Source organism: Cricetulus griseus, chromosome 3, assembly GCF_003668045.3.
Source record: "Cricetulus griseus strain 17A/GY chromosome 3, alternate assembly CriGri-PICRH-1.0, whole genome shotgun sequence".
NCBI classification, from domain to species: domain Eukaryota; kingdom Metazoa; phylum Chordata; class Mammalia; order Rodentia; family Cricetidae; genus Cricetulus; species Cricetulus griseus.
The window spans coordinates 26,973,214-26,998,996 of record NC_048596.1 but is presented as its reverse complement, the minus strand read 5'-3'; the positions used below and the strand labels follow the sequence as shown (position 1 = coordinate 26,998,996).

Sequence of the window (25,783 nt, the reverse complement as noted above, 5' to 3'; positions counted from 1 at the left end):
ATATCTTGATCTACAAACAGGAAGCAGAGAGAAGGCACAATGTGAATGATGTCAGTCTTTCCAAACTTCAAAGCCTGCCCTCAGTGACTCACCTCCTACAGCAAGGCTATAGTCTACTGGGGGACCAAGTGTTTAAATACATGAGCCTATGGGGGCCATTCTCATTCAAATCACCACATAGGGTGTGAGGTGAGGCTGGTGCTTAGAGGTGCTAATAGGAGCAGTGCAGGAGTGTCTCCCAGAACCTCCTCAGGGTGCCACGCAGAGGTGGCCTCTAACTTCCTTCCCCTCACTTTCAGACACTTACCATGACCCAAGCTTAGATCCTGCCCTGACCTTAGTAACAACATTTCCAGAACCAAAAACAGCTTTCCTTCTTTCCTAGAATCACAGTATCTTAAGTACTGGCTAGCAATAATGGCAGTGACAGATATTTTTACTTATTTGGTATTACCCAAGGCCCCAAGTAGAGATATCCATGTTGGCATGGGCAGAGAAGAAGGAAAATTTTGTCCATGATTCAGGCTCCAAGCCCACGGGAAGAGCAGGGTCCAGTATGCTTTGTAAGCAATGCAACTCATGAGTGACACTGTGTTCCCTCCCTATGCCTTCTAGCACTGAACAAGTTATTGTGCCAAGTTCAGCTATTTCTGCATTAAAGGAACACATATGATGGTAGCATGTTAACATATTCTACTCATATCATCAAAGGGGAGAATGGTAGCCAGGCCATCACAGATACTAAGGGATGTGCATCCCATGTTTATTTTATTATTCCTTTTAACCTTTGGATATGTCTGCAAAGTTCAGTAATAAAATATTTTCCCTTGCAGATAGTCTTTCTGTCCTGATTTACTATTTCACCACCCCTTCCACCAAATAGTTTCCTGTACTAATGAGAAATAGGAAATTTCCCAGCCGCCTGGCACTAATAGCTGCTCTCTTAACAAATATTTGGTGGAGTTTCACAAAACTTAAAAACTCTGAAGTGTGGGAACTCAGTCAGTTCACCTACTCTGAATCCATACTACTTCATGTCCATAAACAACTTCCAGACTCACTCCTCAGCACCAGAAAGATAATGCCAAATAGACTGGCGATAGAGCAGACTGCACAACAAGGGGAGCTTGGAGGTGGAATTCACTTCCTTACCATCACTGACCACCTACCCCAGATTCTTCCAAAGAGAAGCCTGTCTCAATGAACAGTAAACTAAGCCACTTTGCTGGAAGTAGTTTAAAAAACAAACAAAACAAGAACCATCCTGGGGAACTCTTAGAAATTGCTGATCTAAACCCCTCCTTTCTGTAATGATTCAGAGGACTGAGGCAGAATTCAGTGGAGGATCTGGTTTGGCCTCTAATTCCCATTGGCCTCTAATGGCTTTTGAATTCATGTAAAATGGCATAAACAGTCACAATGGGAAGGATGCAGGCTCCAGCATCAGACAGTATTGGACAGAATCCCTGCTCAAAATGAAATAGCTACAGATCTAGGAAACCTGGTACCTTAGCTTCCACATCTAAAAGATGGTGGTAGCTTAGGACTAAATTGGAGGGCATATAGGAAGTGTTTATCACTATATATAGTGTTCTAGAAAGACTCAATGAAGGACTTAGGTTTTTATGAATCACATTAGCCATGTCTTAATGTGATCTGGATAGTCCCCCTCCCCAACCTGTCCAAATCCCTTGTCTAACAAAGAGAAATTGTTCCAAACATGTGACTATAAACACATTTTATTTTGCCTTTGCACTAGGAAAACATTAGCCTATATATCTAATCCATTAGTAAAATTCTAATTTAAACAGAGGAACAAATGGCACATTGAGAAGTTAGGTCAGTTCTTCTGTTTTCCTACTTAGTTCCAAAGTAAAACCTACAGTTGGATAAACAAATATTTAAGGCATAGAATCATCCCTCTACAGTTTATTCTTCATTCCATAAAATGTCCCATTCCCATTAATCCCTTAGACTTTAGACCACTTAAATAGATGGAGGGGAAAAAAACAGTAAAAATTTGTATAGGTGCCAAAACTGTAAACTCCAGGGTGTACATCTTTTCTTACTGGTTCTTAAAAAATGTTGCTCCCAGAGAGTTAGAATGAAAATTTATTGCATGTATAAAGTAAAAAAAAAAAAAAAAAAACCAACTCTGAAATGTTTTAATGTAAAATGTTAAAACCTTTGCTCACTATCCTAATATTTCATAAACACAATAGAGAAATTATATTATAGAATCACATAAATGAAATTTACTATAATCAATGTTTTGAAAACAAAGGACTAATGGCACTCATATTTTCTTAAAGAAATCATTTTTAAGACAGAAAAAAATGGCATTGGAGGTAAAGTGCTATTCCAAAAACAGTATTTCATTTTAACTTTAAATTTTTACAGATACACAAAATATTCTTAAAATTGCAAATGACAAAGTGATTTGATTCAAGACTAAAGTTACAAGACACATAAAGACAGAATATTCATATCCCCTGAAAAGCTGCAATGGATCGTTTTCCCCATCAAATCAAGCTGGTATCCCATTATGAAAGTAATATAGTGACACAAACACACGCCAGTTCAAATAAGGACTCAGCCATCCTCGACTTTGCTCAATGCTTTGTTATTTCTCCCAGCACCATGTCTGCCAAAAGCCACTCTGAAGCCTCTTGGGGACAGTAGGTTAAATGGCCTTTGAGATCAAAATGTTTCCTTGTGATTTGGATTTCATCTCTTGAATGATTAAGATTCTGCTTTTAATTACATAATGCTACTTCTGTGCAGATATAACATGATTGGGGATTTGGGACTCTAAATTCTATGGATTTGAGACAGCTGGAGATAAGCCGGGGCCCTGCCCTTCCTCTTTTTTTCTCCATATTCTCTTCTCCAATCTGAAAATTCAGATTCCAATTCACAGAAAAGTTGGGTTTTTGAGAATCAACAGAGGCTTCTAAACAGATGAGTCAGGTTTATAATTATGATCCAAAAAGGAACAGGGTGAGCACAGAATCCCATTTTTAGTACCTCACTGTGTTAAGAAAACCCCCAAGCCCTCTTTTGGACAATGATGACTCTAATGACTGGTTTGCAAAGAAAACTCCCACCAGACACCCTGCTGACTCAAGAATTCAATTGCTGCTCAATTGGAGTAGTGTCAACATTCTTCTATTCCTAACAGGAATGTGTCTACAGTTCAAATTCAAGGTGGGGACTCGGGGTGTTACTGACATTTCAGAAAAGATGGAGAAGTTGCTCCATCACTCAGCGAGCTGTGTTAAACTTAGAGTAAGTATGTGGTAGTGGCAGAGGTGAGTGGCAGGGAAAGACTGAGAAGAGAGCTTCCTGTTTCAGTTTCAAATGAAATACACTACCAGCCACCTTTTAAAACCTATTCCAAACATAGTGTTTCATGATTATTTGGACACTCTAAAGTGATGTCTACCCATTGGAAGAGGCAAGTGTTGACTGGGAAACTAATAAAAGACAATCTGTTGTATATTAACCATTGCCTTTCAAAGAGTCTCAAATATTCTTTGGGCACTCTGTTGAAACTTGAGGCACTCTATCATGGAGCCAGCTCTGCGGCGACCAGCAGCCCAGTGCTTGTGTTAAAAATGAGAATGAAGATAGAGAGACAGGAGCTTTGTGATGACAAAACTATTGCCCAGTGACCTCTGCTTTGGTTATGCCTTAGAGGTACCCTTAAATCCAGCTAATTCCATCAACTATGTCGTGACCTCCTCCATGGAGCTAAGTTTTACAGTGAGTACAAATCCTGGATGAGGAAACTCTAGGCTACTCCAGATTTCTCTGTTATTGGTTATTTCCCCTTATAAATATGTTAGCCAAATAGTATTAATCATTTTCTTGGGAGGTGATACACTGTCAAAATAAAATACTTCCAAAATGTGAACAATCTGGTGGCCTCAAGTCTTGAAGATTCCCAGGGATAAGGCCACGTTGGTCACGTGAGTTTGCAACTTGGCACAGCTGTAGCCATGGATTCCTCATCTTTCTGATCTAGCTCCCTTGCTACAGAGTAGGCCACCGATCCATTGGTCCATAGTGGTAGCTTGGGATCTGATTCTTTGGCCAGGTACCGCAGCTGCGTTCTCTTCATCCTCTTTACAATTCTAGCAAAGCCAAGCAGTATGGAACTAAATATCATAGCAAATCCACAGAGAAGGAATGCTGCAGTATAGCTGCCCGTCGTGTCCACCAGCCATCCTACAACAAAGGCAAAACCACTTTGTTGAACTAAAAATTCAATTACCAGATTTACCTGCTCCCAAATTTAATCATTTGTCAGGATGATCACAATAGACTACAGCACATCATCAGGGCTATGAACAAAAAGCAGATGGCCTAAAATTACCATGTAGCAACTGAGAAATACATTCAGATTCATTAGGGAGATTCATAAAATAAATTAATAATTGCTACTAAGGGAAGGGACTTAGAATAGTCCTCTGTACTCAGTTATCGCACAATAGCTATTTGTGATTATCAATACCATGAAATCTGGTGAAAAATATTCAAATTTACATTTCATAGCCCGTAACTTTAAACATCATTTACATTATTGAAGTTGAGGTCATTACATAGGAGGTTAAGTAAACATGCAAAATGCTAATAGAATTCCCAGACCCCACACACTATTTTAAGTAACCCAATAGGCTTCAATGCAGTATCCAGTTGGCAAGGGAAGTCCAATTTCATTCACATCCCATTCAAATATCAGGACTTTGGACCATTGCTTCTTGGCCTTTTTGGCTAAGATCATCTGCTGAACATGGTGATGTGTATTGTTTTAAATGTATGCACCTGAGGCCACACAACTATATATAATCACAGATATGTTGCTATTGCAACATACCAATCCCAATAGCTGAGCCAGACACAAAATTTGAGCACAACCATGTTGTATGACAGGAAAAATATGGGTCACAAGAATCAGAGAATGAGTAGGGTATGTACTTTGGCAGGAAGTTTCTTTGTAATCGACAAGGAGCATCTTTGAATTTTTCCTCAAAACATCACTCATACGCCACCAAAATCCACCAGGAAAGCACACAGCTTCTCTTTTCAGTCACTTCAAACTGTATGTAAAAATTAATTCACATTCTACAAAGTTTCCCCATGATCAGTGCTCCCTGCACACATTTTTTTTAATAGTCTGTTTCATGTGTGGATTTCTATAGGACCAAAGTAGTCACTTTGAAAGTCAATAGACACTTACCAGCTTCCTTCTGTTGCATTCAAATGGAATCTGAATCCCCTGTGTCACAAATCTCTAGCTTACAATTTCTAACATTTAATACATACGCAGGGGAAAGCACGCAGAGCTTTCTCGGCTGTCAGGCTCTCAGAGCTGCACCATCAGGCCACTGCTTCGCCTTTTGGCCTCAGCACCCACTGTTCCATTTCGGAAGGAAGCTTCCTTCTGAATGTGCCTGGCTTAATTAGAATCGGGACAAATGTTCTATTCTTTTACTTCCAGTATGAACTGGAACCAAGAACCTGATTTGGGGCCTTTCTCTTTCCAGGCAAGCCACCATCCTTACTTGGTTGGGAAAAGATTATAAAAGAAGAAAGTGGGTAGGGCCATGATACTTGGGCGACTCTTGCATTCCTATTATCGTTGTCTTTTACTCTTCTCTAACTCACTGGATAAGCTTTTCCTAGTCTTTTTGCATGTGAGTTGTGTGTTCATTTCTCCCACATCAACATGATGACAGTGGCTAGCAAGCTTTTAACACTTACCTGCAATGGGTGGGCTCACCAAGTATGGCACTGCATGAAGGAAGTATACCACACCAAGTGCTGATGACAAAGAGGTGGTCCCCACTATCTCTGCAGTCACTACTGGGATCAAGGTAACGTAGGCTCCATCAAAGTAGCCAAAAGTACAAGAGAAAGGCACAAGAAGGGGGAAACTTTGAAGCATTGGGAGGCACAGATAGCACAGCCCATCTAGTGCCACAGCAAAGAGGTAGCAAACATACCGGTAATTCTTCAAACACCTACGGATGGGAAGAACAATAATGAGTATGGGACACACAGGTTCTACAAACGAGAGTTTGCACCAAGCCATGAAGTTGTAAGCACTGAAGCTGTTTACATAGGTACCTTCCTATTTTTGTTACCTTCTGACTGCTCTTTTCTTTTTAAAGAGTAAACTTTTAAGTGTGTGTGTACACATGCACACACACACATGCACACACGCGTGCGCACACACACACACACACACACACACACACACACACACACACACACACACACAATAATTGGTTCTATTGGAGGCCAGAAGAGGGTATTGTATTCCCTGGAGCTGGAGCTCCAGGTGGTTGTGAACTGCTTAGTGAGGGTGCTAGGAACTGAACTCCAGTCCTCTGCAAAAGTGGCAAATGTTCTTTATTGCTGGGCCATCTCTCTAGCCCCTGTTATTCCTTAATTGTTCTACTGACATATGTAAATCAATTTCTATCTGTAGGAAGCATAGTATGGTGATGCTCTGAAATTAGATATGCACAAGATTGCAACTTCACTACTTGCATAACTCTAAAATTCTTTCATCATCAAACAAGACTATCTACTTCAATGATATGTAGAGCTGGCTGTGAAATAACACATAGCATGTCAGGAGGCTACAATTTTCTAGGCATCTACCATATTGAGTTCTTTGAGATGTGGTAGCCATTGGTATGGAGCACTTCACAAATGCTCCATGACTCAACTGATCATCCATTGCTGAGACTGGAATGTGAAGTCTCATTAAAATGAAAGGCAAGAGTGATGATGGCCTAGTCGTATCTGCAGACTTCTCCAATGGCACTTCCACTACACCCCCTCTCTGCAATTCCATCCCTTTCCAAGACACCAATTATATGAAAAACTGTCTGTATTGCAAATGCTTTCTCTTATTATCCTCCAAATATTGCACTGACCTGTTAGACAGATGGAGCCCTTGAGCATCTGAGCACTAGGTGATTTTCCCTGGGTCATGAGGTTAATGAGGCACAGAACTGGCATGAGAATTTAAGAATTTAGCCATGCCTCCTTCGGCTTACATGTTGCTTCTGCCTGAGTCATCACTGTGCAGGGGACATCGCCCTTCCTCCTTCCTTTGTCCTTCATTTACAATGTGGAAGTGTTAGGGAGTGGCTCTGTGAACTTGTCCTGAACAGGAGGTGCTGGTCTTATCACCAGCCAAGCACAAAACAAAACAAGTGCAAGCTATCCAAAATACCATATAATTAATAATGCTAGAAGGTGACAGTCAGATCCTGATTAAATCCCAAAGCATAATTTGTGAGAAGCCATGATAGATCTCTTAAGTCATAACTCAAATGTAAAGAATTGCTCATCTAGGACACCATTAGAAGTTTGCATTCTCCAGTCCAAACAGGTAATTTGGATTTGCTGTAGATTTCCTATAAATTTAGTCTCTAAGCTTACAGTATTATGAAGTTATTCTTTTCCGGCATTTGGAGCTAAATATGTGGCTAGAGACAATGTGTGTTGTTGTACCTGAGCCTCCCACTTGGACTAGATTCAGCTCCCCTTTCTGCTACTAGATGATGGCTGGAATGATTGAAAACAAGTTTAAACCACAGCAGCTGACCAGCAGTTGTCTCAAATGGAGGACTGACTTGCCTTCGGCTGGAATTCAAAGTGTCATTGGAACTTTCAGCGGTCCTTGCCCTGTGCTGTTCAGACAGACTCATCAATCTAGATAATCTAGAACAAGGGTGGACATCTAGGGTCACATCTAGCTTGTTCTCTGTTTGTGTAACTTACCTGCCCCCCCCCCATTTTAAATGGTTGGAAACAGGGGAAAAATTGGTGAAATATATAAAATTTCAATGTGCATGGATACTCCAGTACACAGCTGCTTTTGTGATGCCATAGCAGCCCTGGGAAGTCATGACAAATACTATATGGTCGACAAAGCCAAACAACGTTTACCCGATGTACCTTTACATAAGAAAAGTTTGCCAAAATCAGATCTCTAAGAATTAGCAAGAAGGCTGACTTCAGATATTGAAATTACCCTTCAAAGGTAGGTAGGTGTATAACAAGGTAAGGTCAGTGAACACTGGGGGCTAGGAGAAACCAGCTGTGTTTTCAGGGATTTTGTATTTTACCTTCTGTCAGTAAGCCATCCAAATGTAATGTTGCCGACAATATCTATCACCCCGAGTATGGACATAAGGAAAGCAGCTTGATGGTGGCTCACTCCGACACTCAGAGCGTAGGGCACCAAGTACACAAAGAGAGGGCTGCAACCGTAAGCCATGAACAGAACCGAGATGGCTAACACGACGAAGTCCGACATCAGTAAAAAACCGTATTCCTGCTGCAAAGAGCAGCAAAGACAGGTCTGTGCCCATTCTTTGGTCTGAGGTGAATAGGGGGATGCCTGCTTACAGTCTTCTCTCTGCGTTCCATGGTAACGATTATTCTCTGGACCCGAACGGTCCTCTTTAAGAGTAATTGGACGCATCAAAGCGCCACAGACACAGAGATTCAAGACGAACCCTCCAAGAATGAGCAGTGCCCCTCGCCAGGAAAACTGTTCGATAAGGAGCTGAACAACAGGAGCCAGGATGAAGGTGCCGATGCCACTGCCCGACATGGCGATCCCATAAGCCAGGGCTTTCCGCCTGCTGAAATACTTGCCGACCATGGCAATAGCCGGAGAATAACAAAGTGCAAATCCAAGACCTGGGAGACAGAGAACGCCATGAGTGCTGGTTCATGGTGAGCACCGAGGGGGGGGCGTGTCTTGGAACAGGATGGCTGCGATTGAAGAGAATCTGGTTTTCCAGGAAACCCCTTTAAAGCGGTTTGGATACCCAGCTGAGAAATTAGACTTCTGCCAGTCATCCAAAAACTAGCAAAGTACAGGACTTACGTGGCATTCTTCTTAGGAAGAATACACTAAAAGAAATGATTTCTCAAAGAAGAGAAAATGAAGAACTTGAAAAAAAAAAACTGTTCAAGCTAATCTGGAATATACTAGCAAAATCCCGAAAACACTGAACCAAGAAACTGATTCCTTCCTCCCTCCTCTGCCCTGCCCCCTCTCCCTTCCTCCCCTGCATGTTTTTGTGGGTTGAATTAGCTGAAAACTTGCCTCAACTCTTCCCTTCCCTGAGAAGACAGAGCTTTGATGATGCCCGTGCCACTCCATATTTGCACAGAAATAGGACGTACAAATCCATGAGAATTATTGCAGAATAATTTCCCTTAGGTGGAATGCGTCATAGAATAGGAAACATTTTACACAGGAATATGAAACCTGGAAATAAATATACCTCACGGCCTTAAGAAAAATACCAATAATCTCAAAAGCTTTTAGAACCTATCTAGCTTCTATTACCTTAGATTAATTTAGAAAGCTAAAGGGCTTTAAGCCTAGGTTTCAGAACATGTAGGTTATGTACTTCAACACACCAAAAGACTGATCATGACAGAGAAGTTAAAAGAGAACCACTTTCAGCACCCACTGTCATGGCCAGCACATCAATGAGTTTCCAGATGTGGGACTTTCAGTGCTAAAACCAGACTAGTTCCTAGTAAAATTAGCAGTCAGGCCCCTTGAGTTACTCAGTATATGTACCTTCCTTAGCAGACAGATCCATAGCTACAGCCTCACTCACTATGCGGTTACATACATTGGTGGCCTAATGGACGCTACACTCATAGTGCAGTATCCAGACAGGAGTGGGTACCCCTTTTCATGCCCATATCAGTGATGAACAGAATGCCACTTTGGTTCCACCAGCCAACTTCATTCAATCTTATGCAGTCCCCTTAAAGTATAGCTACTGGAATGTACATGTTCTTCTAGTTCCATAAAATCCATCACGATTTTCTAAAGTGATGTTTCTATAACACTGAGAGAACGTGAAATATGAGAATATCTGTGGCAAGGTGCTATCTTTCCCAAATTGAAATTCCCACTTATTGGATAATAATACTCAAAATAAAGCCAGGACACCTCAGGCTGAACAGTGTTTACTTAGTGTCTTAGCAAAGGCAAACTGGAGAATGGCCATTGTTGAAAATCTGTACTGTGCTGAGTAACTTATCATTTCTTCTGAGTACAGACTCTCAGGCATATGTAATTCCAGAGAGAAAAGTTATTTTTCACCATATGACTGAATTAATGTGGTGAGGCAGTCTCACTAGTGTAGTGAAATCACACATCCAACTCTGTGTAACTGCTAAGTAGGCCGCCATTAGCTAAGTCAGCTGCATTATGCATCTCACAAAATGAATATTTTATAAATCTCTGCTTTGTTTATGTGCCTGACAACACCTGAACAAGGTGTGTCCAGGCATGTAGAAGAAAATGTACTCACCTGTAAGAACTCCCAGGGTGAGGTAGAGATGCTTCAGGCTGGTGGCAAATGATCCCAGGATGAAACCAGTAGATGCCAGCAAGCCACCCAGCATGATTCCCACTTGACAGGATAAGTGGTTACTGACAACGCTCCCAAGTGGAGCTTCAAAAACAACAGGCAGGTCAATAGAAAGGAAGGCTTTAGGGGTACCTTGAAAACATTGTGGTGTTGTACTGACAGGGAAGAGAGCCATCAATCTTTGAAACATCAACCCCACCCCACTAGTTTTATAACTGTGGAAATTGAGACCCATGGAGAAGTGACCCATTGGAGGTTACCTGAACAGGAGCAGGGCAGGGACAAAGATGAAATGCCCTGACTTAGACTCACCTCTTACTCTTAGCTTCATTCTCTTATAGTTATACTTCCTGAACTAGAGTGTGGTTTTTGTTTTTATTTACTTTTATTGTTTTTATTTATTTAATATTGTTTAATGTGTCTTATTTATTTGTATTTCTTACTTTTCACATGCATGAATGTTAGCCTGCATATATGCCTATACATCATGTGTATATCTGGTGCCATTTGGGGTCAACAGAGTTTGTCAGATCCCCGAGAACTGGGTTTACAGAGGGCTGTGGGCTGTCATGGGGTTGCTGGAAACTGAACCCTCTATAAGTCCTCTATAAGAGTAGCAAGTGATCTTAACTGCTGAGCTTATCTCTCCAGACCTAAGGTGGTTTTTACACAGAGATTAATTATTTATTTAAATTGCATTCACTTGCTCAAGGATGTTATATACACTATTGCTTTTATAATGTAACAGTAATGATGACAGTTACTTGATGAGTTGTTGCTGAATAGTTGTTTACACTGTGAGAAGATGTACCACTGCGATTGGTTTAATAAAGAGCTGAATGACCAATATTTAAGCAGGAGAGAATAGACGGGACCTCTGGACAGAGAGAAACTCAGGGTTAGAATCCGGTACAGCAGTAGATGCCAGCCAGACACTGAAGAAGCTGAACATTTGATACAGAGGCAAGGTTACTGAGCCACATGGCAGAACACAGATTAATAAAAATGAGTAAATTTAAGTTATAAGAACTCGTTGGGGAAAAGCCTAAGCTAAGACCAAGCTTTCATAATTAATAATACATCTCTGTGTTATTGGGGAAAGTAGTACTACAATGAATGAATTTTTATTTTGGGGGAGAAAAAATCAAAACAGCTGATTCCCTGAATATCTGTTTAATAGTTAGTTTTGTATGGATCAAGTTAAAATTAGAGACTCACACATACATGCTACACTCTGGTACTGGCCAGCATCCCCTACCAGTTACAGTTAACTCTGGGAGAGTGGGAAAGAGTAAATCTCTAGAGACTGTGTGGCCTTCTCAAGGGTGCTGCTACTATGGTTACTAGAAAGTGAAAACATTTGAGTCATAATCTAAACCAAACTTGATGAGGTTGTTACACCAACTTCAACAAGCTAGGTTTACTTCTCTGTTCATCACATGGCAGATCTCCTTCAGGGGATGTCTCAGTGCAGCTTTACAGACTCGTGTTCATGCTCTCAGTTCTCACAGTATATAACTTCTGTGAGCAGGGGAATGCATGTAGACAAGTGTAGGGAGCCGTTCCTGCATTCTCCATTACAATAATGGTGCCTGAAGACACCAAAATGTCAATTACTTCACAGGCGCTGGGTAATCTCCATTCCTTTGATCTCTGCCTATCCCGTGGCTCATTTGGCCTGAGGAGCTGAAGCCATTCATAGGGTAACACGTCCCAGGCGGCTTGCCAGCCTTTATTAAGGAATGGGATTCTTGGTTCAGGGTCTCCGCTCTGGTAAGCTTATGCTCTCTCCACTCTCAAGATGCATTAAAGCTTGTCTGCAGAAGGATCCGAGTGTCCTGCGTGTATTTCTTGCCGGCGAGAACATATAGCGCGCGGGACAGACAAGTATAGCAAGACTCGCACTCTTACACTGAACATAAAGTCAGTTTTTTCCCCTGCCCAGCCCCTACACTGTCATGGTGACTACGTTGTTATTGTTCTGTAGAGAATCACAAATATTCTCCAGAAGATAACATTGAGGGAGATGAGTCATGCATATCCTCTGAGGCCTGCTGATACGAACACTGTGGCTAACAACACGGCCCTGAAAATCCAGTGCTAGCTCAAGGAGAAGGGGGAAGACTACACCCAGAAACCAAGTATATGGTTTTCTTAATACTTTTAAGTTGAAAAAGTAAACTTAGTCTTTTCAAGAAATTCTCAGTCAACCCTTGAAGCAGAAATACACTTCAACACAAACCATTGGTTCCTAAATGTAGAATTTAAAAATAAATGTGCTATTTTCCCTAATTAAAATTATTAAGAATGATGAAAAATATAACAAAATTTAATTTATTAACAATAAGTACATATGAGTCAGTACCTATAATGGAGTCAGATGAATTTATCATGAGTTATTGATTACTATAGTACTTCCCTTTTGCCAGAGAAACATAAAATTTTTAGATTTATTTATTTTATATTTTGTGTATGTATGTTTTGTCTGTGTGTATATAAGTGCACCATATGTGTGATGGGCTCCAACAAAGACCAGAGGAAGGCATCAGATGCCCTGGAACTGGAGTTACAAATGATTCTAGCTGCCATGTGGGTGCTGGGAATTGAACTCAGGTCCCCAGCAAGAGCAGCAAGTGCTTTTAACCACTGGGCCATCTTTCCATCCCCAGATAAGTTTCTCAAGAGACAACAAACAGTTCCTAAAGCATTTTTGGATTTATCTTAAAGAAAGTTTCTCAAGAGACAACAAACAGTTCCTAAAGCATTTTTGGATTTATCTTAAAGAAAGGATAGAGTGGATCCAGGCTAGAAACGGATTGTGCCAATTTAATGTAACTTTACAAGTTTACTAGTAAACAAAGTCAGTAACTTTGGTTCAAAATTTATAAAAAGAAAAGTTTTTCACCCTCTACTACAGATGCAGTGTTAATTCTCATGATTTCTGGAACCCATCCATGTCATAAAGAACACATTTGAAGTTTTATAAATGAAGTTCTAACCACAGTGAGCATGCTTAGCTTTTGATCACACACTCCTATCCTTCCTCAGTGTTTTTCTTATTCAAGAAAAGATTAAATCTATGAGTTAAATATGGAACCCTCTGGGAAAGGAACAGAAAGAAAGGCAAAACTTGAGATATGATCCAACACTGTTGGCTCTCATTTAAGGAGACTATATAGAAACGGCTCATGGACCATAGCATTCTGAAAGCACTTGATCCCATTAAATCTTGGAAGTTAAGCAAGGTTGGTGCCTGTTACTATTCGGATGAGAAAAATGGCTTACTGTAGTGTTCAATGTATGCTTGAACGACCAGAAAATGAAAAGGCTGTCAAATTTGGAAGACATAAATCATGTACATTCTGCGTAGAAATTCCTCTCCAGATCATCACAAGCTCCATGGCACTCAGATCCAGATGAGTCAAATGATTTGTGTCTTTCCCAGTGTATTGATGAACTACTCCATCTGTCATTAGTCAAGGCCATCAATTCCAAAGGCAAGTTTTTTAGGTTTACCCAAAGATGAGATTGAACTTCCAGTTTTTCAGTCTTAACTAACTTGTAACATTGTAATATAGTTCTTCCACTTAGAAAACTAATAATGAAAACAGAGTCACTTGGCTCTGTCAGAAGTCATTGTCACACTCAGTTCTATAGTATCCAGCAATAATACTCACCACAGAGCATTGTCATACAGTCTACAATGGAATGGATCCAGGCTGTTTGTGAGTAATCCTGAGCAAAGTATGTCTGGAACTCCACAAAGAAAATGGAGATACATCTGAAAAACACAATGCAGGCATTTTATACAAAAGACAAATGAAGATGGAAATGAATCAGAACCTAAAATTGTTGCAATTGGCTGCTGCAGTTTCAAAGGATTTCAGCTACTGAGCTACAGGCAGTAGGAAACCAGGAGTTGACTATTGGGGCCATTCTGAGGAACCAGAAAAGAAGTGCACCATCACCAGAGAGGCTGCTGAAACCACAGAGATAAGAAGATCACTGCACTGAGAGGGTGTTGTGGAAATAAAAGAAAACATGTTAAGAGCATAGTTTATTATTAAATATTAGTACTAGTATTTTTTACTTCACTAAAGCGATATACAACTTTAAACTTCAAAATGAAGACCAATATAAAAACAAGCCTTGGAAATTTTACTTCTAATATTTGTACAAAGGCAGTAATCTCATGACAATAAAGATGACAGGGATAGATGTACTGCAATGAATATATTCTAAGGAACAATTGATTATAGCTGAATATTGTAACTGACCTGTTTATCATTAAAAGACTTGCCTTGGTTACTTTTCTATTGCTGTAATAAGACACCATGACCAAGGCCACTTACAGACAAAAGTTTATTTGGAGTTTACAGTTTCAAAGAGTTAAAGTCCACAACTATCATGACAGGGAACATGGCAACAGGCTAGCAGGTGTGCCACTGGAACAGGAGTTGAGAGCTTACATCTTGATTCATAAGCACAAAGGAGAGAGAGAGAGAGAGAGAGAGAGAGAGAGAGAGAGAGAGAGAGAGAGAGAGAGAACTGGGGAGGGTGATTTGGGAAACCTCAAAGTGTGTCCCCCAGTGACACACTTCCTCCACCAAGGCCACACCTCCTAATTTCTTCCCAAACAGTTCTACTAAATAGGGACTGAGCATTCAAATATATGAGTCTATGGGGGTCATTTCATTAAAACTGCCACAAAACTGATTAAAAATTATGATGTATCAATAAATTAAAATAGTATTTTATTAAATATTTTTAAATGATGTTGATCTGTATCTAATGGTTTGGAAATAAATTTAAAACATAATGTTAACTCAAAAACGTAAGGGCTGAGCCGGGCGTTGGTGTCACACGCCTTTAATCCCAGCACTCGGGAGGCAGAGGCAGGCACATCTCTGTGAGTTCGAGGCCAGCCTGGTCTCCAGAGCAAGTGCCAGGATAGGCTCCAAAGGTACACAGAGAAACCCTGTCTCAAAAAACCAAAAAAAAAAAAAAAGGAAAAAAAAGAAAATATGACTGTATGACTTTAATTTGAGTTAAAATAATGCAGAACTTCTTAAAAACAGGAATTAACTATAACTATATTAAGCCAGTTTGAAATCAGAGCAACAAGAAAAACAAGAGCCCTTCAACCCAGATACAACAAGAATCCATCTGTCTATCTTGCTTCCTTCCCCAAACAGATACTGATCTCCAGAACACTCACTAATAAATCCTGCAAAAGAAAACTATCAGCAGAGCAAACAGACAACCCATAGAATGGGAGAAAATCCTCATCAGCTGTGTTTTAGACGGGGGTGGGGAGGGGATACTCAGAGTTTATAACGAACTGCAGAAATTACACACACACACACACACACACACACACACACACACACACACACACACACACACACAAAATCCAAAGTGGTAATCAGATAATGAATTCAGGAAATGAGAAGTTTTCAAATGAAGAAACACAAATGACCAATAAGTGTTTTTAAAAGTGTTCAATATCCCTGGTGGTCGGGGAAGTGCAAGTTAAAACTGCTTTTCAATACCACCTCATCTCAGCCAACGATCTGACAGCAAATGTCGGTAAGGGTGTGGGAAAGAGGAACCCTTGCTCACTGTTAGTGGGAGTGTAAAGTAGTACAAGCATGATAAAAATTAGTAGGCCATCTCCTCAAAATATTTAAAATAGAACTACCATGTGACCCCTATACTACACCTGGGCATATGCCCCATAAATTCCAGGTCAACCACAGAGATATTTTCACAACCATGTTTATTGCTGCTCTACTCACAATAGCAAGGAAATGGAACTTGCAACAGATGAACGAATGATGAAAATGTGGTACACATACACAATGGGATTTCAGCTACAAAGATATAAATTTGCAGGAAATGGGTGGATCTGGAAAATATAATGTTCAGCAAGGTGACCCAACTCAGAAGGACAAAAGCCTGATGCTTTTTACATGTGGATCCTAATATGTTAAGTACATATGTGTTTATATAAACAGATAAAAATGTGTGTAAGGCCTAGAAAGCTTAAAAGGAGACCAAGAGAGGGTAAAAGTCGGTACTGAGGAAAGATGGAAGGTGAGAAGGACACATGGACCACAAAAGAGGATGAGATAGGGGACAGCACACAGGGAAGTCAGGGATATCAGAGAGGTGGGGAAGATGAATGGAGCTGAGCATCACTGAAACACTTCATGCAATAATGAAATAATGATCTCAGAAAAATAAACACCTATATACTAAAAGCAATAACAAAACCCTGTGAAGTTCCTTACCACAAAAGACTTCTGGTCTGGTCATAAAATGTCTATTATTTTTCTCCTAACTACTCAGCTTTCAACATAAGTGAAAAATGATTTAACAAATACATCCTCATTTTCGAAATAGGTAAGTTACCCACCACCCAGGATTCTGAGCAGAACACTATTGACTTTGGGGCTGGGTAAGTCCTTGAGGGATTTGTCCTGTGTGGCAGGCAGGATACTTAGCAGCATCTCCAATTTCTGCTCCACATGTCTCCAGACACTGCTAATAAGCCTTGAAACCAAAATGAGGCTTGCTGACAAGTGATTTAATCATCAAGTTTTCCAATCCCTCTGCAGGGCATTCACACCCTTTCATGGGTCTCAGTCCCCCTTACTGTCCGTAACAGTGTTGTCCCTGAAACTGTAGCTCAAAGCTCCGGTCTAAGTCCCTCTTATTGTTCATATCTGATGCCAGCGCCTTCCCCCTGAACTGTAGCTCAAAGCTCCTAACTGATGCTTCTGAATTCACACTTGACTGCCCTCAGAGCATTCTTCAAACAGTGACAGCATTACCTTCCTGGAACACAAAGCAGATACTGCCATTTCAAACATTTTAGCTTGACTTGGGAGATTATTCGAGCTGGCCCTTTTTTTTATCATTTTTTTAAATTTGAATTAGAAACAAGATTGATTTACATGACAATCCCATTTCCCTTCTCCCTCCTGTCCTCTTCTACACCCCCCACAAATAAAACCCTACCTATCACATACCCTTTCTTCTATCCTTCACCTGACTCAACCTTTCTGCTCCCTCATGACCTCTGCATCCTTCCTCTTCTTCCCTTCTCATTCTCATAGCTCCCTCCCCCCTCTTCCCGTGCTCTCAATTTGCTCAAAGGATCTTGACCCTTTCCCCTTCTCCAGCAGACAATGTTTGTCTCCTTTAGAGTCCTCCATGTTTACTAGTTTCTCTGGCAGTGTGGATTGTAGGCTCGTAATTCTTTACTCTATGTCTAAAATCCACATATGAGTGAGTACATATCATGTTTGTCTTTTTGTTATTGGGTTACCTCACTCAGAATGGTTTCTTTTAGTTCCATCCATTTTCCTGCAAATTTTAAGATTCCATTGTTTTTTCTGCCGAGTAGTACTCCATTGCGTAAATGTACCACATTTGTTCTATCCATCCTTCTGTAGAGGGGCATCTAAGTTGCTTCCAGTTTCTGGCTATTACAAATAATGCTGCTATGAACATCGTTGAACAGATGTCCTTGTTGTATGAATGTGCTTCTTTTGGGTATATGCCTAGGAGTGGAATTGCTGGATCTTGTGGTAGACTGATTCCCATTTTCTTGAGGAGTCGCCATACTGATTTCCAAAGTGGCTGCACAAGTTGGCACTCCCACCGAGCTGGCCCTTTTTGTTCGTGTTCCTTTCTGTCCACTGTTGAATACGTCACTTGAGCCGTACTGAATTCTTTTCTGCCTCTTTCCATACTCTCCCTGTGTTTTATGCACTTCTAAACATTATTTTTTTCTGTGATTCTCCTCTAAGCTCCCTCTTGTAGTCTCAGGCTGTCAACCAGTCTACACCTCCAAGAAGTCTTCCTTGATTACTCCTTTACTACTTAAGACAGGAACGGATGCTTCTCCTTTGTGTCCTCTACTTGCATGCTTAGCACGAGGTATGGCAACTCCCTTTGCATTTGTTTGTACTGTTCACTAGCTGTTGCTCAGTGCCAGCAGAAGACATATCTGTCTTAACTCACACCAAATACCAAACGTCTAATATAGTGTATGCCACATTGTTCAATGGAAGAAGGGGAGGAGACAGTGAAAGGAGAGAACCAAGAAGGAAGAAGGAAGAAGGATGGGAGGGAAGGGGGGAGGAGGGAGAGAGGGAGGGAGAGTCACTTGATAGAGAAGTTGACTGGAATGTAAGGAAATGAAATGGTCCAACAGAAAGAGAAGAGGAAGAGTGGCTGGTAGCTCCAACAGGTGGGCATGCATGGAGGTGAGCTGAAGCAGGGATATGAAGCATCCAGTCATTCTCTGAAGAGAAAGGACCAGCCGGATCCGGTGCAGAAGGTGGCAGCGTGAGAGCACAGAGCAGTCGAGGGATGACGAGCTGTTTTATAATTAGAAACGACAGGCTCTTGTCATCGCTAGGTCATTTGGGGGAACTTAGTATCAACGTGATGTCTCTTGTGACTTTTTTTTTTTTTTGAAATTTTATCTTGTTTTTCCCTTGCTGGTTTCCTGAACTGAATTGACTAGTCGCATCAGTGAAACTTTGGGTATTAAAATCAAAGACACGAGCTTCACGTCTGGGCACATGAGTGCCTAAGCCAGAGGGAAAACGTCTTTCCAGGCACTTCGATGATCATGACATTCAGGAAGATGGATTATGTCATTCAGAAGGAAGAGAACCCAGTTACAAATGACAAAATAAAACAAAAAGGAATAATGTGGTCATATTCCACATTATTGGGAGAAATGACTGCAGAGCTTTCCAGATGGTGGAAGTTCGTGTTGTAAGATTTAAAACCCAGTGGTGATGTTACCGAAATTGAATTCCAACAGGAACACACATGCATCTGAATTGTGTGGTTGATGTCTGAGATGCCTGTGTAATAACAGGAGTCAAGAAAGCAAAACTCCCATTCCAGAGTCATCGCACAGGCAAACAGTCTTCAAGGCAAGTTCCTGATCTCTCAGGGCCTCAATTTCATCATCTATAAATCAAGCACTTTTGTAAACATAATTCACAAAAGTCTGAATGATGAGTCTTATGGCATCTATTCAGTTCTTGAGGGTTTGATAGGGATTGTTCACAAAAATGTGGGAACAAAACACAACAAGCATCATCACTGATGACCAAAACTGCTTTCTTAAAGATGATTTGACTCAACTGGTCAGCACACTTGCTGTGTCAGTTTCATCATGGCTCTAACACTGTCCTAGCTCTTACAAAACTGATGGCTAATACTTGGCTTGGTAAATAGATATCTAGGTTGATTTAGTTATCTGTTGAGTCAGCTCAAGAACTGACTCACTGGGGAGTTACAGCCTACTAGTCAAAATCACTGTCATATACCGTGACTAATCCTGTAATGTGGTGGAAATGAGTATATAAAAACTATTGGAAAGCATGCCAACAAGCACAAAGTAAGTGCTCAGTAAAGTCGGCAATCTTTTTTTTTTTTTTTTTTTTTTGGCCCCAACTGTTCTAAAAAGACTTTGAAAAAGCTGAAAAACTCCAAAGAACTCCAGAAATTCATTTCAACTAAGTTTATTTGGACCCAGAAAATCTAGGCAAAAACAAGTCTTGAACCTATGATATTGATTCCTTTGAATATTTAAATAAAATTTTTGCTTCTCAAGTATCCACTCATGTTGCCAGTATAGGAATATAATTCATGTAATTGCATTTCAAATATGATTCTTACACGGACAATGTATTTTTATAAGGAAAAAGAAATAATCAATGCATATTAATAAACATGACATAAGTAAACAATAATGGCTGCTTCCATGGACTGTGGAACTTTAAAATTTAAAATTTGCAAAGTACAAGTCCAGAGCTGAAATAGGACTTTTAAATGCCTTGGATCATAATTATAACATTGTCTATAACAGAAGAGCCCAGAAAACAATAGAAAATCCCATTAATAAAAATGTGTCGAATAATTGTGGACACAGCATATGACAGAATTTTAAGCAACAATTTTTCAGTGAGTTATAACCATGTTTGTTGATATGGAACAATCCCAAGAGAAATTATTAAGGGGATCAGAACCCTCCTTATGATTCTGTATCCATATAACCTTGCGTATGTCAATAACAAGAACATACATTTGTGTTAGTTCAAGATTGAGGGAACTTTTTGTTTTAATTTTGAGACTTAACTAAAAAAATACTGCTGATGTTAGTTTTTAGGCAGTGAAGTAAGGAAGAAAAAATGCTTTATATATTTCCAATGTATTTGAATGTTACCATCTGAATGTGAGATATTTTGTTTTGAAATGTATTTTTTTAAATAGAAAATCAAAGCATGGTTGTCCTGAAGACACTGATTATCTATTACACAGACTACCTGGCTTGCATTTTTTTGTTCCCAACTCCAGTTCTCTTTGTTGCTTCTTGGTTTGTGACATTTAGATCGCCAGGTTGACTACATCACCATACTTTCTCATCTGCCTTTATTCTGCTCAAGTATTCTCTTGGCCTCTCCTGTTGACCCCTGGTACTCTGCCTTGGCTGCCAGTCACAGTCTGCTCTTCCAGGTTCTGACTAAATTCTTGGCAGTTTAGGAGTGCTGAGGAAGGGGAGGCACTGATGCAGGTTGAGACATCTTTCTTTTTTATATTTTCCAAATTCTTTCCACTCCTTAAGGCTTCAGTCCAAGGACAACTTCTCTAGAAAGCCTATCCTGAACAATCCAGGCCTGAATTTGTCTCAATGAAAATCTTATTTTAAGTCTATATTGACCGAAGTTAATATAACTTTTTGATTACCTACATCAGGGGCTTTGAAGATGGTCTGTAAATGGGTGGCTTGTCTTTTTTGATAAGGTGTTGATCCTTGACTACCTACCACTGAAAGTCATCAAACTTCATATAACTTTGGTCAATATGGATGATTTTATTAGTAGTTTAGTTAATTGTGCATGAGTCTACCATAAGATAGTCAGTATATCTATGGTTGTAGAAGCTTCTAGTACAGAGTCATGTCTTCAATGGATGAAAAATAATCATCAATGGAACTGGTTTTAAGTGAATTAAAAATGAAACATAAAAGTACAACCTAAAAAGATATGAAGCTTTCAGCCTTTGGTGGTAGTCAGAGATTCAACACCATGCCAAATAAGACAAGCCCCCCCATTTACTGATGGTCTTCCAAACTCCTGATGTAGGTGATCAAATACATATGGACTCCAACTCTAGTTCTTTTGTAGTTCCAGAAAGTTCAATGAACACACACACACACACACACACACACACACACACACACACACACACACACTCATGTGGAGTTGTTTGTACAGGAATTGGTGTAATACCTTATATGGCATATTAACAACAGAACAGAGAAGGTAGGGGCCCTCTGGAAAACAAATTTAGAAATTTAGAGAGATGCATCCCCTTGATGCATGCATCCCCATTATCATTGGCATGATAATAATAAACATTATCCTTGGAGAGGAAGTTGCCCACCTTCAGAAGATATTTCCTGTAACCAAGGCATTTAAAAAGTCAGTGTCTAATACCACAGCTGACCTTAATGGAACTGAAGATAAGCTACAAAGTATGTATGGGGGTGCAGAAGTGTAGGGCATTGTGAGAATAGGATAAGAAATTATATTCTAGAAAAAACAATAGTGATTTCTGTGAATGTGTGTGTGTGTGTGTGTGTGTGTGTGTGTGTGTGTGTGTGTGTGTGAACTCAAGTGTCTGTAGATGATGAGTGTGTGCACTATAGTAAAAAAAAAACAAGGTAAATTAAGATCCCAGTTTATCTCTGTCCTGGGAGCCATAAATACAGGCAGGTCACTTAGCCTTGCCACTAAGCAGGGATAAATATCCCTATTTGCCTAAATAACAAAGCTCATGTGAAAAAATATGATTGACAGAAGAATCTTAGTATTGCAATTAGGATCACTGTGGACAACCTTGTGAGAACACAAATTCCTCATGAAGCCTCAACTATCCAGAATACTACAGCACAAGTCCTCCTTATAATGCAATGAGCCCACTTCCTGAACTTTCCTCTTGTGCAACTAATAGAAGTTTGCATTTATAAGAAGCTACACAAAAGAATTCCTTTTTAATTCTGCAACCTACTCACACTCAGAATACAGAAGGAAGAAAATCAGACTCAATATAAAATTATTTTGAAAAAATTCCATGATTTGTTAGGACATATAACCAACAAACTTGAATGGTGGCAAATATATAAACACCTACACTACATCTGTTGATGGACAGGTATCAATATCTTCATTTATGATATCAAATAAAGTTATTAGTACAAATACTTTCTTATACTATCGAGAATATACTGTCAGAGAAGAGAAACTCAGGTCCACTTGAACATAAGTGGGGAAGGAGATGTCACATGCATATCACAAATATTAGTTCCTAAATACACAAAAAGAGCAAGTTGGATATTAAGTATATTGAGCATCAGGCCTCTGAAAGAAAAACAAATGAGCAAGAGAGGCTGAAAGAGTCACTATTTTTTTTTACAGTTGTGTTTTTCAACTTAAAATCCAGTTGCCACCACCACAGTCAAAATACAAAGTGAAGCACAAGAATTTGAATTCTAGGTTTGATGCTTCCCAGTCTCAATACTTAAAAAACAAAAGGGTATTCATGGATTCTCTGAAGTTCCATAGTATTCCTCCTGAGAGGATATAGATTCTAATCCTATACAAGTTTGACTTTAAAAAAATAAAACAAGTTTGACTTCAATTATACTGTGTTCACAAACCTATTATAAACTTTGTAACTACACTTAGTCATGGGCATACTTTTCCTTATTCCTATACTGCAGGCTTGAAGATAAATTGCACACTATAATTTCTTGCTATAGTGTTTCTCATTTATGAGTTAGGAATCATAAATGTATTTGCCTCCATTATAAAATCTTAATGATTATTACTATCCTAATTAAAATTTCTCATTAATATATTATATCTAAGAAAAATAGACCTATAAAGATCATCTTAAATATCCCTAGAGCCAACATAGTTTATGCTAACTTGATCTTCTTGAGTATGCATTTAGCAATTCTTGAAAATCCTTAGAAAACTGATTTCTTTATGAAAATACCATGGAAAAATCCTCTTCTGATGAAAAAATCAGAACAATTCTCATGTTATTTTATATAGAAGGAGCTTATGTGAAAAATAGGTGTAATATGAAAAGTGGAAAGAAGTAAGTATCACACACTTCCACATTCTATAGAGGTATTCATGAAAACATATCTGTATTAGATTTTGCCCAATACATTCAAAAACTCCTAAGTGTCCTAACATATATCAGATATTAGGGAAGAGGCCAATATCCAGGACTCTGAAGCACTGTAGTATCATAACTTGCAAAGCAAAAAAGATACATGAGCACACACACACACACACACACACACACACACACACACACACACACACGCACGCACAAGAAATGACATGAGCTCATCCTTAACGAATCAAGAAGAAAGAAAGATCCACTTACCTGGTAACTGCCCGGGTACAGATGGTAACAAGGAAGCAGCCAGCCACTATCATCCAGCCCCAGCCTCCGTCTGGAGGGGATGCTGACCCAACTCTAGTTATCTTCGCCATGGTTTCAATTCTGGTTTTCTTCTCTTTCCAAGTTACTTCAGTAGTACGTTATAATCTTGAAAGTTTGCTACCCAGTAACTTCCTGTTGATATTCAAAGTTGGTACAGAATGCTACCTGGCACAGGGGTTACTGGCCATCTAAAGTGAAAACAAGGACATACTTTTATTCCATTGTCATGTCCAAAGATACATTTTCACCTCATAAGTAATTATTACTCTCCTATTAATATGATTACTTATAACTCTGACTACTGAGACATGGTAAAGACTGGTAGTGTCCTTTTAAAAGTTTCTTTAAATGTAAAACTGTTTTTTTCACAATCCTTGAGAAGTTGCCATCCCTTCAGAAAATTCTTTATGAACAAAACCCTAAGAAAATTGCAGCAGTAGCTTATGTTAATCCAAAAATATGTATCTGATGTAATATAAACCTTATAAACAGGCAATGTGAAGAGAGTACATTAATATGATTTCTATGACACACCTCCAATTTTAATTCTTAGATATAAATGCTAGCATAACCTAATATATATTTACATATCAAAGTATTACATTTATTTCTGAGATTACAAAAATGACAACATTAAAGATGTAATAGCAGCTCAAATATCAAAAGAACCACATAACCTTTGCTCTTTCTATCCAGACATTCCTGTATTGTGAGAGCATAGACTATCACTGCTGAAAAGAAGGAAAACCAGCAAGGGAGAGAGAATACAGTATGCTTGCTAACGTGACACTCAGTCCTCAGTCAAGCCAAGGAATGAGGCTAGGAAACATTACATAGCCCTGGGCTTTTATAAGGATTCAGACACAGGGCAAAGAAGGCTTATACATCATAGAAAGCAGCCATAAATATACCACTATATCTGTTCCATCTACACAAAGTACCTGTACTACAAGTCAAAGAAAACAATGCTGGAGGTATTCCAACATCTGACTTCATGCTATACCAGAGGGCCACATGAATAGTCACTGGCACAAAAACAGACCTGTATATCAATGGAGTACTAAAGCGCACCCCAAATTAAGCACATGCACTTATAGCCACCTGATTTTTCATGCAGGTATAAAAATGCACATGGAAAGAAGAGCCTCTTCAACAAATTGTGCTGAGAAAACTGGGTAGCCACATTGAGAGAGGTGAAACTAGATAGCAACCACTCATCTTGTAAAAAAAAAAATTGTTTCAAAAATAAGTAAGACCTTACTGTAAGACCCAAAACTCTGACATTATTATTGGGTAACAGGGAGACCAGTTCAAGATAAAGGCATAGCAAAGACTTTCCGCAAAAGTCTCCAATAACACAGGGACTAAAATCAGGAGTTGATAGATGGGGTTGCATGAAGTTTTTTTTTTTTTAAAAAAAAGGCCTTCGTTTAGCACAGGAAATAATCAAGTAATCAGTCCACAAAATGGTAGAAAAAATTTGATACTTATAAATCATTCGGAGAATTAATAGTGACATTATATAAAGAACTAAAAAAACCTACCTCCAATCTAAATAATCAAATCATTAAATGGGAAAATGAAGTAAAAAAAAAGTAGTTTTCAAAGGATGAAGTATTCAACATTCTTCATGCCATCAGAAAAATGCAATTTCAAACTACACGAAGATCCTTATCTTGTCCCAGTCAGAACAGAATGGCCACCATCAAGAAAGCAACAATCAATCTTGGTGACAATGGAGAGGGAAATTAAGCCATATGCACTGTTGGCAGGAATGTGAATTAGTCTAGTCA

At 39.4% G+C, this 25,783-nt stretch overlaps 1 protein-coding gene across 1 annotated transcript; it reads right to left on the bottom strand.

Annotated features, from left to right (window-relative positions):
- Positions 1–3,967: 3,967 nt before the first annotated feature.
- Positions 3,968–24,040, bottom strand: Slc16a12 (solute carrier family 16 member 12). The gene is made up of 6 exons (XM_035441460.1): positions 23,931–24,040; positions 14,111–14,214; positions 10,374–10,517; positions 8,151–8,730; positions 5,767–6,026; positions 3,968–4,230 (listed from the first exon to the last, which is right to left on the bottom strand). The coding sequence occupies exons 1-6, from the start codon at positions 24,038–24,040 to the stop codon at positions 3,968–3,970; spliced, it is 1,461 nt and encodes a 486-aa protein (XP_035297351.1).
- Between the last annotated feature and the right edge of the window lie 1,743 nt (positions 24,041–25,783).